The sequence below is a fragment of the Meriones unguiculatus genome, chromosome 16 (genome assembly GCF_030254825.1).
Source record: "Meriones unguiculatus strain TT.TT164.6M chromosome 16, Bangor_MerUng_6.1, whole genome shotgun sequence".
Classification (NCBI taxonomy): Eukaryota; Metazoa; Chordata; class Mammalia; order Rodentia; family Muridae; genus Meriones; species Meriones unguiculatus.
The window spans coordinates 20916624-20933961 of record NC_083363.1 but is presented as its reverse complement, the minus strand read 5'-3'; the positions used below and the strand labels follow the sequence as shown (position 1 = coordinate 20933961).

General features: G+C 38.0%; 1 protein-coding gene across 2 annotated transcripts in view; it reads left to right on the top strand.

The window, feature by feature from the left end:
- Positions 1-17338, top strand: part of Ctnna3 (catenin alpha 3) — a 1666920-nt gene that overhangs the window by 1527977 nt on the left and 121605 nt on the right. For both annotated transcript variants that reach the window (XM_060369423.1, XM_060369422.1), the window contains exon 15: positions 7184-7365. In XM_060369423.1, coding sequence (XP_060225406.1) covers positions 7184-7365 — 182 coding nt within the window. The remainder of the gene's footprint in view (positions 1-7183; positions 7366-17338) is intronic.

The window sequence follows — 17338 nt, the reverse complement described above, 5'->3', positions numbered from 1 at the left end:
CATGGAGATCCTGCATCTTACATCAGCAGGACCTGCCCTTTCATGTACTCCAACAGTTTATAGATGATTTAGATTTTGGCCTGAGCCAACTCGAAGGCCTGGGTCTGGGCCTGGTTTGGTAGCTGAGTTGGTCAGTCCAAAGTCTCTGCTCTCTGTACTGCACCACCAGGCCAAGCTCTCCAGCGCGGCCCCGACTTGCTCACCCAGTGCAACCTGCAGCACACAGGGTCAGCTCTCAGATACTCATACCCTCCAGGCTCACCTCACTCATGCCACCAGAGCCAGCTCCACTATGGTGCCTAGTCAGGGCATGGCGCACACTCTCCTGAGTGCGGCAGCTGGCAAGGGGCGGGCCAGCTCTCCTGCTCTTTTAAAGCCTATTTTAAGGGGACTCTATTTACATAGCTTTTCATGACTTCAATGAATAAAAGGGTAAAAGGGTTTGGTGGATTTTTCTTCTGAAATATATTCCATGCACCATTACTTGAATAGTTTGAATAGTTTGAAATTCTAAATATATAAATTATGCATTTCCTGCACAGAATAATTGTGAGGTCTTTGCCAGCATGAGTGGCAGCAGTAGACATCACTAAATGCTGGGCGAATGTCCTGAAGACAATTCAGGGTCACAATTCTGATCAAACACTTCACTGTGCTGTAACAGGGAGAAGGGTGGCCTTGTGCTGACATAAGCAGGGAAGCTCATGTATAAACTAACAGATCTCCAGTATCTTCGCATTCTGTCTCCTCTTTGAGTTTCTGTCCTTGTGCTCAGACTAACATGCCTCCTGTGTACTTCCAACTGATTTACTGCAAACTGGGGCATGAAATTCAAGCAACTAAACTTATGTGCAAAGTGGAAGAGAAGATTTATGCTATATTTTATGAATGGGTTTCTAGAACTTGTGTGAGTTTCTTACAGTCTTTCCAATATTTATTTATTGAATTGCTCAAATTTTTACATAGTCTGTTTGCGTATCACAGGAGCCTTATCAACATTTGTAATAATGATTTAAGGAAGCACATTGAAATTGTATTTAAATTAATTTAAACCTTGAAAACAGCTAGTGTCCAAAGAATTAAATGTGAAAAAAACTTAGACATGATAGAGTTATAGTTTTTATCTACATTTTTATTAAGTATTACATAAAAGTGAATAATATGTATGGATGCTAAAATCTTCTAGGATAGTTTTCAGCCCTTGGCAGAGTAAACACTGTATCCTTCATAAAGACCATATTGTATTCTTGGCTAGCCAGGAATCAGGTAGCTGTCAGAAGTCAGTTTACAGAGGGGGAGGAGACACATGTGGCAACTCTGAAGAGTCCTGATGTTGATCATCTGGATAAGAGACCTTTGGAGAAGTGGCTACAAATGGGTAACTGTAAAAAAGAAAAAAAAAATGCTAAAGGAAAAGCACCGTTAACAACATCTGATGGTTGTTGTCACGTAATGAAAGTCATTTGTGGAAAACAGATTGCACACCCTCCTCTCAGCTCTCTAGTGGTGAAATGAGGCTGATGTGAAGCAAGAAAGGGGAGGAGACATGAAGAATGGTCCAATAGCTACCAATTGCCAAAACTGTAACAGAGTGCCAAAGAAATAGTGCATGCCTGTTAATCAAAGAGATAAGAAAGGAAGAAAAAGTAAAAGATGAAGCGAGAAAGATACAGATAACTTAAGAACAGCCTTACAGGCTAGTTGTATCTGATGAAGCATTTTGCTACTGAGGCTGCCTGGACTTTGTGTGGACTTTGTTGGGAAGGCAAACACAGTGTTTTGTTTCCCCAAAGGAGCTGATTGGGCCTTTAGTGACTGTCTCAGGACAACTAAATTTGCTAAGTTTGTATTGCATGCAATATATAATATATTTAGTAATACTTGTTTTATTTGACTGACTATATTCTTCTAGTCATGTTAATGAATTTTAGAAGATGACTTTTAATAGTGCCAGTGTTTGGTGTATGAGATATTTTTAACTTTTTTTTTCTGAAACACTTCAAAGTAATTTGAAACATTGTAGCAGTTCATACCTTAATATTATAGTCAAATCTAAACATTATAGATATCCTCCTATATATCCTCCTATTGTTGTTTATTGAATAAGCAACAATAACTGTGTGATATCCAGTTTGTGTTCAGTCTCTCTGTTTGCAGCCCAAATGTGTTGTGTGGATTTTATATTTTCCTGAAACCTAGGTATAAACTATCTTCACATATATCTTTTTTATATAAAAACTACTCGAGTATTTGAGAGTCCATCTTTTTAAATAAATAGTGACATTAGAAAAGCTTTAGATCTTTATTTTCCACAGAGACAAATATAGGATTTTTTTAATAAAGAATTGTACAATTGGAGTAAAGATGCACATAAAAGAAATCTTTAATACCAGAACATAGAGTAAGGATGCAAATACATGGGATAAGATGGACACACGGTGAAATGTGACAGATGACGTAGCCAGGGTTTGTTCTTTGCAGAGTAGAATAATAGAGAAAATCAAGAGTAGTTTTCGTGAGAATTCTACCCACTGTGGAAAACGCGCTCTGAGAAACATCAGTCAAACCTGCAGATTTGTTTGGCTACATTTGCTTTTCTTTATCCTGTGCTTTGATGTTTCTAGAAAGGTAGACACTCAACCCAGTCTAGGAAGGAAGGCAGGCAGCTGCGGAGATTGCACAGGAAAATTGGTTCTGATACGTGCTTGTGTGTTAAAGAATATCTCCAATGACAGTGTGGACGGGTTGGTGCATTTTGGATGATACTCCTCATGTTTGTCAGTATGGCAATAGAACAAGAATTCCTGGCTACACTTGATGGTTCGAATCCTGGTTCATACATTGCCTCATGCTAGACACTGTACCAAATCGCATGCTCTCCCAGAAGTACTTATTTTCACCACGTGTAAACTGAGATAACCATAGCATTTACCTCATGGGGCTTTTATGAAGATGGAATCTCAAACAAATAAATGATACCTAGAGAGAGTTTGGGACAAGTCACGTATAGCTATTTTCATTGTCTTTAGTTTCACCTTTCCAAATCAATAGATATAAAATGCAGCATCGTTTGTACGGCGGGAATCCCACAGAGCTATTTGTGCCAGCATTCTGCTTTACAGATATCAGGCCTAGTCACGTAGATATCTGCCTATGTATGTCAGAGTTTATACTTAACTTTATTTGTCTTAAGCTTCATTCTTGTTTTTATCATACCTTGCACAATACAAAATTATCCAAGAAGCATTTTTATCTGGAATCCTCAACATCAAGTATTCTCTTGGGTTTGACTTTTAAATTTTCCCAGTGATTGAAATTGATTGATGGCATTTAATAAATTATTCATAGATCCACTTAAACCCTTCAGTAAAGGTGTCAGACTGTAATTTAATGTTTCATTATTGTTGCTGTCCTGTGCAAAGTAAAACTAAAATCCTCCAGAACTTTGAGTTTTGTAAGCGCTTGATCAACTTCTGACTCTCCTCCTGTCAGATCTGAACGTCCATTGATTGTTAACTCCCCATGTGTTGGGACTATGTAAGATACAACCTATGTGTTTTCTAGCTGTGACAGCTTCTACTGTGATGTTGTTCAATAATCCACTGTGATCCCTGGAGAGGAGGGTGAATGTTATAACTATTGTCATTTTGTTTCTGGGGAAACTTACTCTCTGGAATTATGGACTTCCTGGAGATCTGTGGGAGATCAGTGACATTCTTAGGAATGGAACCTGGAATGTCCTAGACTACATCGCCACATAAATATTTTACATTGTCGTTAGTGAATAACTTTCCATAATAATCTGCTGTAGACTTCCGCATTATGAGTTACACTAGCTATCAGTGTCTCATTGTTGTTATTGCTATGACAAAGCACATCATGAACTCAGTGGCAGGCTCTCTGATTACCTCTCCCTGGGGAGTGTAGTCCTGCCAGACCACAGAGGAAGACAGGGCAACCAGCCCTGATGAGACCTGATAGGCTAGGGTCAGATGGAAGGGGAGGAGGACCTCCCCTATCAGTGGACTAGGGGAGAGGCATGGGGTAGAAGAGGGAGGGTGGGATTGGGAGGAGATGAGAGAGGGGCCACAGCCAGGATACATAGTGAATAAATTATAATGAATGATAATAAGACAAAGAATGTGAAAATAGTAACCTGGGAAGGAACTGGGTTTATTCATCACATGCTTGCTGTTAACAGAAAATTACTGAGGGAAATCAGGGAAGAAACTCAAGCAAGGCCAGAACCGAGAGACAGGTACTAAAAGAGTCAGTGGAGGAGTACTGCATTGCTGGCTTGCTCTTTAGAGATTGCTCAGTGTGCTTTTTATTCAAATCAGGACCAACTGCCCAGAGTTTGCAGAGTTCACAGAACACTGGACCCTCCTACATCAATCATTAATCAAGAAAATACCTCACAAATTTGCCTGCATGGCATTGTGATGGGAGCATTTTCTTGACTGAGAATCTCTCTTCCCAAATGACTCTAGCTTGTGTCAAGCGGCCAAATTATGATGATGATGATGATGATGATGATGATGATGATGATGATGACAATGATGATGATAATAAACAACTTAAAATCCAAGCACAGCCAGAAACACAGATTCATTACCTCTCAGATGTAGGAAGTAAAAAGATGCCTCTGTTGAACATTCAAGTGCAGTTATTAGTACTTGAATGTCTAAACATTTCATGAGAGGAGAAAAATAATGACCAATCTTCAAGACAGATAAAACCCATTTCTATTTCCAAGCTCGTTTAACGGGTTGATAGCTTACAATTTACTTTACATACTCATGTGTTACATTTGATTCAGGAGGTAGTGAGCTGTGTTCATTTATGTGCCTTGCCATATGCCAGGGGCAGTTAAAGTGGCTCTGCTTATAACACTGCATAGGACCCATTTCCTAAGAGAAAAAGAAGAGGGGGTGGGGGGGGCGAAACTGCTTTCAGTGCTAAGAGAGAGAAGTGGTAGAGCTCACTAATTAAAAATCTAGCCTCTGGGCTGGAGAGATGGTTCAGTGATTAAGAGTAGGCACTGGACCTGAGAGGACTGAAGTTTGGTTCCCAAATGTCCATCACCACAGCTCCAGGAGGACTTTCACCTCTGGCCCTGACAGCCACTGCCACCCCTGTATTCATAAACACACACACACAAACATGCACACACACTTGTTCGCTCTCTCTCTTTCTCTGTTTCTCTCTCCCTCTCTTTCTGTCTTACAGACATACACACAGACACATAACTAAAAATAGAATAAATCTTTTTTTTTTTTAATTCTAGCATCAGGAAGCTTAACCTTAGTCTTCAATAAAGGTGTGCTAGAAATATGAATACACAATGATAACTTTTTGAAAAAGAAATATTTATCACTTGTTGAGCATTTAATACATGTTGGGCTTATGCTGAGAAATTTGAAAGAAACGTCACACCACAAAGCCTTATTGGTTGCGTTTGCTATGTTAGAAATAAGGCAAGGTTTCTTAATCCCGAGATCTTAAGTGATGCCATGTTGAGATCCTTAGTTTCACCAATAATAGGCTAATAATACTAATAAGTTAATAATAAATGAGAGGCAGTCCACATTGATTCTTTTATTTATATTTTTGTCTATGTTTTCTACTTACCATTATTCCATTTTTTTTTAAAGATGCAGACTCTGAATGTAACCCTTACTAGCCTAGAATACAATATGTCACCCAGAATGGCTTCAGACTATAGGAGACCACCCTGCCTCTGCCTCTTGAGTGTTGGGATTAAAGGTGTGAACCACCATCGCGAGCCTATTTTCTTTATTTAATGTAGTTAAGTTTTTGTCATTACATACTATTGATCCAGTGAGAAGTGTTTTTACTATCTTGAACCTAATATTCATAACATCACAAAGCTTTCTGATATTTCTTTCCCATCTATACATGTCCATTCACTAGAATCCACAAATAATTGCAGATATCATATATTTTATATGCCTAGTGAGAAATTTCAAAATGCATGTTTTACTTCTTTCAAAACACCCCCCTTTTCACCTATGACTAGAAAATATCTGAAATTCTAGTGTGTATTAATATGTATGGGTGTGTATGTTTGTGTGTGCAGGTGTCTATTACCTATTCTATATTTTGACTCTCTTTGTGTGCATATGCATGGGTCTGTGTGTATGTATCTTTGTGTGTGTAGTTGTATATGAGTCTGCATGTCTATTTGGGTGTGTTTGTGTGTGTGTGTGTGTGTACATCTAAGAAGTTGCACAATATAACTGTAAAGACAGCTTCATGAAATTTTATGATCTTTAAAGTATCAAATCATTTTTTTTCCTAGATTTTTTTTTTTCTATTTCACAAAACCTGCAGTTTCCAGGCACTGAGGCTGAAAGGGTAGTGGTGTTAGAGTTTACATGGTTTCCTACCAAAGCTTCAATTCAGATGCAATGGGAAACTGTGATTTGCATGCTGTTAGGAATGTAGCATATTCACGGAGCGCTATCATGCCAAAGCAGATAATGTTTGCTGACCAGAACCTTAGACCCGGTATGCTAGTCAAGGAGAGTGTCCTCCACAAATCCTTCCCCGCACTCTTCTTCCTTCATGGCAACAATGCATATGCTAATATGGATCTTACAGTTTTCATGTATGAAATATACACACCATCTATGAGTTTGTATAAGCTTATGTTGTAACTGTTTAAGAAGTGTTTAACAAGTGTTTGTTTAAGGAGCAATCTGTACATATATGTATAGATAGACAAGTAGGCAGTGTCGTTTCAAGTGAAGTTTAACTTCATTGTTGATGTTCTATTAATATAATTAAAAGTATATGAGTTTTTAACAAATGTGATGCTTCAGATTCAATTTTAATTAAATTAAATTTTTGGTATATCATAAATTTGCCAAATATCAAGTTATTTTATAGAGGAGAACTAAAATATCAGACACCTTCCTAATCTAAAATATCAGTCTACCTTTCTAATCTCAAATGTAACTCTGAAGTTTGAAACCAAATATTCAAAATTTGTGTGGCTTTTCCCATTTGAATCAAGTGGAGAAGTTTTAATTGGGTGACTTAAGCTTAGGTTTCTTGATTTTAAATGAAATGTTTGTATTAATGTCCTGTAGTGACTACTTTTTTCCTAAGATGCTGACTCTGTAGAGGTATGACTTTAAATTGAATTATCACATTGTAGGCTAAGATGACCCAATTGCCTGAGGCAGAAAAGGAAAAGATTGCGGAGCAAGTAGCAGATTTCAAGAAGGTGAAGAGCAAGTTGGATGCTGAGATCGAGATATGGGATGACACGAGCAATGACATCATTGTTCTTGCCAAGAAGATGTGCATGATCATGATGGAGATGACAGACTTCACGAGGTAATTGCATGGGGAGCGATGTGTGATAACTGATGGTGGCTACATGTTTGTCACATTCCTGAAATTTCCAATTTTCTCCGAGTGGCAAGGGAAATGTAAATACAGAATTAGGAAGGTATGAGTGTGCAATGCCAGGACTATGGTAAATAGAAGCAACATTTCTAGGAAGCCATTATTTCGTACTCTTGCACCTCCACATTTTGAGGCAGGGATTACACTGTATCAAGAACACACTGTCTGTCCACAGAAATTGATAACTAGGGCATGCTCACTCTGAAGCTCTCATCAGGCTGATACTTATTGCCACATCATCAGGGTTTGTGGCCTGTGGCGTTCCTGAGACTGCAAATCAGTATACTTGAAACCCCAATGAATAATGACAGCTAGGAAGGAGTTGTGCCTCGCGTGATATTCTAGAAGCAATATATACGTTTAAAAATATTCTTGAGACTTTGTGGTAGGCCAGTCAGACTGGCCTTACTCTCTGTAGAGGTACCATGGCACTGGGACCCTGTACATGTATCCTGAAAACTGAAAGGACTTCAAGGCCCTCATCCCTTATTTCTGCCTGCAATACTGGGGCCCAGGTCCTATGACTTCTGGATGTTCACTTGAAAATGAGAATTTCCCAGCAATTGAAAAACTTACATTGCGTCACCAATCTGTTGTAGCTCTATGAAAAGGTTTCAACGCTTTGTTTTCTCCATTTCATGGTCCTAACTGCTTGTTCCTTTACCTTCATTAATTAACCCCATATCATTGCAGTGATGGGGTTGGAGACATGTTCTCAATGAAGAAGCCCTCTCTGTGACACTGATCTATTCTGCTAGCACTTTGGTGAAGATTCGGGTTCCTGCACTGTTCCAAGTATGGTTTTGTGGAACATTCCCTTAGTCTTTCATGAGCTGAAATCTACTTACTGGAACATTCCAGTGAGCGGGCTCTTACCAGTGTCACTCTGTGCAACCTATGACATCATATGTTTGGGTCTTCCTAGGCCCTAACATGCCTTGCCACTGAGTCTGGGTTGAAAGGTAGACTATGAATTCTATGCATACAGAAACTGGATCCTGTGAGGAGACCCAGGCCCCGATGCTGGAACACATCTCTTGGGAGGGAGCTTTGCAGTGTGTGAGCAAGTCTTCAATAAAGGCAAAATCTTTAAGAGAACATCCCTTGCAGTTGCCTAGCTGCCTACACCCACCCTTTAAGGAAAATGATGTCATTAAGGGAAACAGAATGTTGAAAAACAGGTTGTGAATGTCTTTATATAATTAAGCAATGAGCAGTAAGATGTGTAATGCTTCTCTTACCGGTTGCTGAAGAATATAAAACTGAAAGCAATTTTTATAGTGTTCATGTAGCTACAAGAACAGAAGACTACTCTGTGACAGACAGGTCACATGTAGGAAACTATTGTATGAGGATGCACTACACACAAAACAGGTGTTATGATGGGCTAATGAATAAGTGCAAATATAAGCCATAACTAACTGGTAACACACATTGGCTTTCAGTGTGAAAACTGAGAAAAAGTTTTCAAATGTTACACACAAGTAGTAAAAGATCTAAAAATTCTGTTTCAAAGAAAGGTTGCAAACAATATGAAAATGAAAAGATAATATTGTAAACCTTTGTTACAAGGACTAGCTACTATGTGGGAAACTTTTTATATAAATGACTAAAGGAATGTGTACATTAATCCCTACTTTTAGGACTTGGCTAGTAAATATTTAAAGATATTCAATGGAAAAATAAGTGAGATAAGTGTACAGTTCTTCAAAACATATTTTAAAAGCCAACATAGAAAGTAGACACCTTAATTTAGAATGCTGTTTGTGCCAAAATCCTTTGTGTGCTTTGTCATCTATGGGCCCTGTGTCTGTATCTATAGTTCACTTCAGGGAATGTATTCAAAAAAGATATCTGAAATAAGACTATTTAAAATATAGTTCAACCAGACAGTGACTCCCTTCTCCCAGCAAGGGGCAGTGGCATACTTATGTGACAGTAACCATATAACATGCTCCACAGTGTCTTGTATGTAAAACTAGGATGAGAAGCTTTAAAAATTAAAGTCAATTTTTTCAAAAGGATTTTAAAGGAATGCAAACTATTCAATAAAAAAATAAAACAGAAAAGAACTCTGACCTACATCGTGTGAAACAATACCTGCGACACTTCTGTTCTTGTTCACACTTTGTTTTTATTTCACATAGAAATTATCCTCTAAAACAGAATTTGGTTCCATCTTGCATTCCACTGAAAGATAATCCACCTTTCACGGCTAAAATAGAGAGACTATGTCACTCCAAACTTCATTGAAAAATAAGAAAATTAAACTTATATTATACATAGCATTTCATTATGAAAGTCTTTTAGTTATCAGTTTCTATTTTTCCCATTTAAGCTCTTGACGGTTTTTTTTTTTTCTAGTCAGAGCCTGTAGCTTGATAATGCCCTCTTATTCCTTTTCATGCCCAGAATAATTGAGTTTGGGTCTACACTTTGCTGTCTGCAGGCAGAAATTCTAACACTCTCTTTGTCTCAGTATCATAGTGTCTCTCTCTCTCTATCTCTATCTCTGTCTTTCTATGTCTTTTATCTCATATATTCTGCTTCTCCCAGTTCCTCCATTTCCCCTGGTCAGTGCACATACACATCTATACAATATAGATATGTATATGGTTTTCTATAGAAAAAAAATACTATTCCATAGTATTTAACAATGATATATTTGCCAATTTCATCTTGAATAACTATCATGATATAAGTGTTATAAATTTGCTGACATAATTTGTATGACAATTATAAAACCATATTTGAAAAATAGTTTTTTAAAGCTAACTTCCTTTTTCCTTTTTATTTTGATTATTTTTATTAATTACAATGTATTCACTTCGTATCCCCACTGTACCTCCCTCCTTCCTCCCCTCCAAATTCCACTCTCCCTCTTCCCCACCCGTATCCCTCCTCAAGTCCACTGATAGGGAAGTCCTCCTACCATTCCCTCTGACCCTAGTCTATCAGGTCTCATCAGGAGTGGATGCATTGTCCTCCTCTGTGGCCTGGCAAGGCTGCTCCCCCTCAGGGGAGGTGACTAAAGAGTAGTCCAATCAGTACATGTCAAAGACAGTCCCTGTCCCCATTACTTTGGAGCACACTTGGACACTGAACTGCCTCTGTGCAGGGGTTTCAGGCCATCTCCATGAGTGGTCCTTGGCTGGAGTATCAGTTTCAGAAAAGGCCCCTGTACCCAGACTTTTAGGATCTGTTGCTGACCTTGTGGAGTTCCTGTCCTCTCCAGGTCTTACTATCTCCCACTTCTTTCATAAGATTCCCTGCACTCTGCCTAAAGATTGGTCATAAGTCTCAGCATCTGCTTTGATACCCTGCAGGGTAAAGCCTTTCAGAGACCTTCTGTGGTAAGCTCCTTTCCTGTTCCCTGTTTTCTCCCTCCTCCGATGTTCTTCCTCTTTGTCTTTTTGAATGGGAATTGAGCATCTTAGCCAGAGTCCTCCTGCCTGATAAGCTTCCTTAGGTGTATAGATTTTAGTATGTTTATCCTATGTTATATATCTAATATCCACTTATGGGTGAGTATATACCCTGTGTGTCTTTCTGCTTCTGGGATAACTCACTTGGGATGATCTTTTCCAGGTCCCACCATTTACCTGCAAATTTTCATGATTTCCTTTTTTTTTTTTCTTTTTTAATCTCTGAGTAATATTCCATTGTGTAGATGTACCACCATTTCTTTATCCATTCCTCCATTGAGGGGCATCTGGGCTGTTTCCAGGATCTGGCTATTATAAATAAAGCTGCTACAATAATGGTTAAGCAGATGTCCTTGTTGTATACTTGACCGTCTTTTGGATATATGCCTAGGAGTGGTATAGCTGGATCTTGACGAAGCACTATTCCTAATTGTCTGAGATACTACCAGATTGATTTTCATGTATGGAAAAAATTTCAAGTCTCTGAAGAAAGAATTAGAAGAAAATATCAGAAGATGGAAAGATCTCCCATGCTCTTGGCTTGGCAGGATTAACAGAGTAAAAATGGCCATCTTACCAAAAGCAATCTACAGATTCAATGCAATTCCCATCAAATTACTAACACAGTTCTTTACAGACCTTGAAAGAAAAATTCTCAACTTCATATGGAATAACAAGATACCAAGAATTGCTAAAACAATCCTCTACAATAAAAGATCTTCTGGAGGTATCTCCATCCCTGATCTCAAGCTATACTATAGAGCAACAGTAATAAAAACTGCATGGTACTGGCATAGAAACAGAAGGTGGATCAATGGAAGGAATAGAAGATCCAGAAATAATCCCACACACCTATGAATACTTGATTTTTGACAAAGAAGCCAAAACCATTCAATGGAAAAAATACAGCATCTTCAACAAATGTTACTGGTCCAACTGGATGGCTACATGCAGAAAAATGAAACTAGATCCACATTTATCACCCTGCACAAAACAAGTCCAAGTGGATCAAAGACCTCAATATAAAACCAGATACATTAAATTGGTTAGAAGAAAAAGTGGAGAAGACCTTGGAACTCATTGGTGCAGGAGACAACTTCCTGAACAGAACAACACCATCACAGGCTCTAAGAGCAACGATCAATAAATGGGACCTCATGAAACTGAAAAGCTTCTGTAAAGCAAAGGACACTGTTGTCAGAACAAAACGACAGCCTACAGACTGGGAAAGGATCTTCACCAACCCTATATCTGACAGAGGGCTAATATCCAGTATATATAAAGAACTCAAGAAGTTAAACAGCAACAAAGCAAATAATCCAATGGAAAAAATGGGGTACAGAGCTAAACAGAATTCTCAATAGAGGAATATCAAATGGCAGAGAAACACTTAAAGAAATGTTCAATGTCCTTAGTCATCAGGGAAATGCAAATTAAAATGACCCTGAGATTTCACCTGACACCCATCAGAATGGCTAAGATGAATAACTCAAGTGACAACACATGCTGGAAAGGGTGTAGAGAAAGTGGAACCCTCTTCCACTGCTGGTGGGAATGTAAACTTATACAACCACTTTGAAAAATACTTTTTTTTAATTTTAATTTTGTTTGGATGGGCCCCTAAGCTACCAGAAGTTAACTGAGTTTCAATTATTTCAGACAAACTTTCTGAAAATTAAGAGGTAATTAGTTCCTACCTATGCAAATTAACTTTTTTGTCACCTAGAATTTCACCTTTATCACATATACAAAAAAGTGTGTATTTAAAACTACCAAGTAAAAACTGTCTTAGTCCATGTTCTATTGCTATGAAGAGAGTGCATGACCATGTAAACTCTTATAAAAGAAAGCATGTAATTGGAGATTGCTTACCGTTTCAGAGGTTTATCCTTTATCCTCATGGCAGGAAGCATGGCAGCATGCAGGCAGACATGGTGCTCGAAAAGAAACTGAAAGTTCTACATTCGGATCTGAGGGTGGTAAGAGAAAAGAAACTCTAGGCTTGGTGTGGGCTGTTAAAATCTCAAATACGAACTCCATTGTCATGATTCTATGAGCAAGGCAATACTTCCCAGTCCTTTCAAATAGTGGCACTTCCTGTGGGGCAGGCACTCAAATATGTGAGCTTATGGAGCCATTATTATTCAAACCACCACAAATATGTTCTTTAGATTTCAGTGAAGCAGCAGCCTGTCTTTGACATTAGCACAAGTCCAGAGAACAGGGATTGAGAAAATAAAAACACTCAATTGGGAGAGTATTGATGAAATGACAATAGATAAAGCACAAAATGAAAATTGCCCCAAGGAGAACGGTGCTGCAGTGTTGAACATAGTTCTGGGTCCTGGTGCTTCATTGCGTTGAAGATCAGAAACATAAAATCAATCATTAAATGGGACTTCATGAAACTGAAAAGCTTCTGTAAAGCAAATGACACTTTTGTCAGAACAAAACAACTGCCTACAGATTGGGAAAGGATCTTCACCAACCTTATATCTGACAGAGGGATAATGTCCAGAATATATAAAGAACTCAAGAAGTTAAAAAGCAAAGAATCAAGTACTCCAATTAAAAATGGGGTACAGAGTAAAAGAGAATTATCAATAGAGGAATATCGAATGGCAGAGAAAGACTAAAAGAAATGCTCAATGTCCTTAGTCATCAGGGAAATGCAAATCCAAAGGGTATAAGGTGATTATACCCATCAGAATGACTAAGATGAAAAACTCAAGTGACAACACATGCTGGAGAGGTTGTGGAGAAAGAGGAACCCTCCTCAATTGCTGATGGGAATGTAAACTTGTACAACCACTTTGGAAATCAGTCTGGCACTTTCTCAGACAATTAGGAATAGTGCTTCCTCAAGATCCTGCTATACCACTCCTAGGCACATATCCAAAACATGCTCAAGTATACAACAAGGACATTGGCTCAACCATGTTCATAGTGTTCTTATTTGTGATAGCTAGAATCTGGAAAAAACCCAGATGTTCCTCAATGGAGGAATGGATACAGAAATTGTGATACATTTACACAAAGGAATGCTACTCAGCAATTAAAAACAAGGAAATCATGAAATTTGCAGGTAAATGGTGGGAACTAGAAAAGATCATTCCCAGTGAGGTATCCCAGAAGGAAAAAGACACACATGGTTTATACTCACTTAAAATTGGATATTAGATATATAGTATAGGATAAACATACTAAAATTTGTGCACCTAAAGAAGTTAAGCAAGGATGAGGACCCTGAGTGAGATGATTAATCCTCTTGAAGAAAGGCAAAGGTTATGGACATCAGAAGAGGGAGAAAACCAGCAACAGGACAAGAGCCTACCACAGAGGTCCCTTGAAAGACTCTACCTGGCAAGGTATCAAAGGAGATGTTGAGGCTCATAGCCAAACTTTGTTCAGAGTGCAGGGAATCTTATAAAAGTAGTAGGAGACAGGAAGACCTGGAGAGGACAGGAGCTCCACAAGTAAAGCAACAGATCAAAAAATTCTGGGCACAGGGGTGAGATTGATACTCCAACCAAGGACCATGCATGGAGATAACCTTGAAACCCTGTAGAGATGTAGCCTATGGCGGCTCAGTCTCCAAGTAGGTTTCCTAGTAAGGGGAACAGGAACTGTCTCTGACATGAACTCAGTGGCTGGCTCTTTGATCACCTCCCCCTGAGGGGCGAGCAGCCTTACCAGGCCACAGAGGAAGACAATGCAGCCAGTCCTGATGACAGGCTAGGATCAGAGGGAAAGAGAGGAGGACCTCCCTTATCAGTGCACTTGGGGTGGGGCATGGAAGAGATGAGGGAAGGAGAGGGAGGGTGATTGAGAGAAGATGTGGGAGGGGGCTACAACAGAGATACAAAGTGAATAAACTGTAATTTATAAAAATATAAATTAATTTTAAAAATTGATAAAAGAAGAAACATAAAATCAAAGAGCTTGAAATTCGGGAAGTGAATTTTGACTTTTGAAGGAACACAAATGTAGGACAGGTGACTGGAAACGCTCCTGCATTCCGTATTTCCAAGGAAATGGCAGACAATTAGCACCCATACCAAACTTATCATCCTCACCACCACCTAAAATGTCAGTTATAGAATATGAGAAGTTCATTATGTTGAGGGAAGAGAATGTTCTTGGCATCAGGAAGAGGAAACTCCTACTCCCAGGTGCCAGGAGAATCCAAGATGGTATTGCAGGTAAGAATCTGATCAATTCATAAAATATGCTATTTTTCTATGAAACAAATACAAACTTGAAAATGAAACTTATGTACAATAATTGCTTTTCTTTTTCACAGATATCATAGTTTTATTTCTTAAGTTTCCTTCCCTATAACCCAAAGACATACATAGTTTTCCCATAATAGACAGAGGCAGTGTATGTAATACAAAGAAAACATCTTGGCTTTGAATAAACATTCTGCAGGTTCTTGACATTTGTGAGAGTTTTCTATCAAAAATATATGGAGAATGGATGACTAGGAAACATCTAATGGCTTGTTGTCACAAACACAGGATCTGAGATCCATCATCTTGAAGAAGATGCCATGTCCCAAATGAACGTGTTGGTTACCGTACACTCTCTTGTTAATGAACCAAAAATCTAAATTCATCGCTGAACTTTTTGGCAAAATAACTTTAAGTGGGATCAGAGAATAAAATGTCCCACATACTTGGAATTATAAATTATTATTATCATAATCTCTCATGCAAACTTTACAGCAGAAAGTAGTAAGACCAGAGACCCTGCTTCTCTGCTGATCTGGTAGACAAGCAGTCCATAATTGGGTTTCATTGAATTCTGTTTGCATTGTGTGGTGAGACAATTAGTTCAGTAGGGTCCCTTAGGGAGGAATTGATGGAAATTAGCTTCCCCTGCCATAAGCTAGGAAATAGTACCTTCTAAATAAGAGTTTCCATTCAGAAAAAAAAAATTGTTCTAGAAATGATATGTCATGGGAAACCATGTATTAAGCAGTATTTGTACTTTTATGAGACTACATCAAACTGTAGTTTCATGTCAAAGGGTCAACAATGTTACTTTTTCATTTCATTTCATTTTATTTCTTTGTGCTGATGTACAATTGTATCAGATTCAAAATTTAGAATCCCATCTACCTGCATCTTTCTATTCATAGAGATAGATGTAGATGCATATTTTATAAACATATATTAATCATATAACATATAAACACATATTTAAAAAATCAATATACCATGAGACAGAAAGAGGTAATCGGGCAAAGAATACAACGATTTGATTAAAATGAGAGGAAAGCGATCAAAAGATACTGTTGTTTATTATTAAAGTTTAATATTGATTTATCTTTCAGTTAAACAGTGGTTATTGCAAAACCAGCTGTATACCCAAATCACCACACAGAGACTAGGAATTATTTAGTTAACTTAGAGCACAATGCTGGACAATGGTTACTTCATCCTAATCCTCCAAGCCTGCATAGCTTCCTCACATTCAGATTTTTCAAATTATACTTGCTTTTAGTCATAGCTTAGGTCTGGTTCATATCTCCTGGTAGTTCCAAAGTCTTCTCTCAGATCTCTCTTCACAGCTCTTCCCATTCACTTCTTTCTACTCTCTTCCAGATCAGAATGTCCCACCCTATTCGCTCTTCTGCTCATCATTGGCTGGTTGTTTTATTGACAATACAGAGAACAAATGGTGTCATGTTTACACGAACTTGAGACAGGTGATGTTTAGAATGAAGGTCCTATGATTGAAACCAGATAGTGGGGTAGAGAAATCAGCATTTGAGCAAACAAAGGTAGATTGTATACATTCCACAAGAATATTATCCCAACAAGACACAAAATTTAATGACAAGTTATAAAGCATTCAAGAAGGAAAATTTTCAAAGAAAAAATTAAAGGCACATTAAAAGGACAAATGAGACATCTAATCAATACTACGTAATAAATTGTATAAACTTGATAAAATGGCTGCAACTTAATGATAATGAAATAAAAGATGAGAGGAAAGCAGGTTGAAATGCTATAAATGCAAAGATGATCATAGCAAATATACAATTAATGCTTTGAAGAGTAAAAATATAGAAATATTTAGAGTTAAATCAAGGTTTCCCATATTTAAAACTCAATTTTTATTTCAAAAGTCTCACCTATACCTAGGGAACTTAAACTGAAATGGTCCTTATTACAGTTTTTATAAAATATGTTTTTTATAAAATATGACACAGAATAGCATTCTATTTGCCCTACTTTCTAATCTGTGGTAGTTCAATATAAATGTTTTCTTTATGGTTTGCAGTTGAAGCTCTTGATGGTGTTGTTTTAAAAGTAATTCATTTCTCACATAATCTGATTGGCCAGATTATGTGATCACCTCCCCCTGAGAGGGGAGCAGCCTTCCCAGGCCACAGAAGATGACAATACAGTCACTCCTGATGTGATCTGATAAACTAAGATCAGAAGAAAGGAGAGGGGGACCTCCCC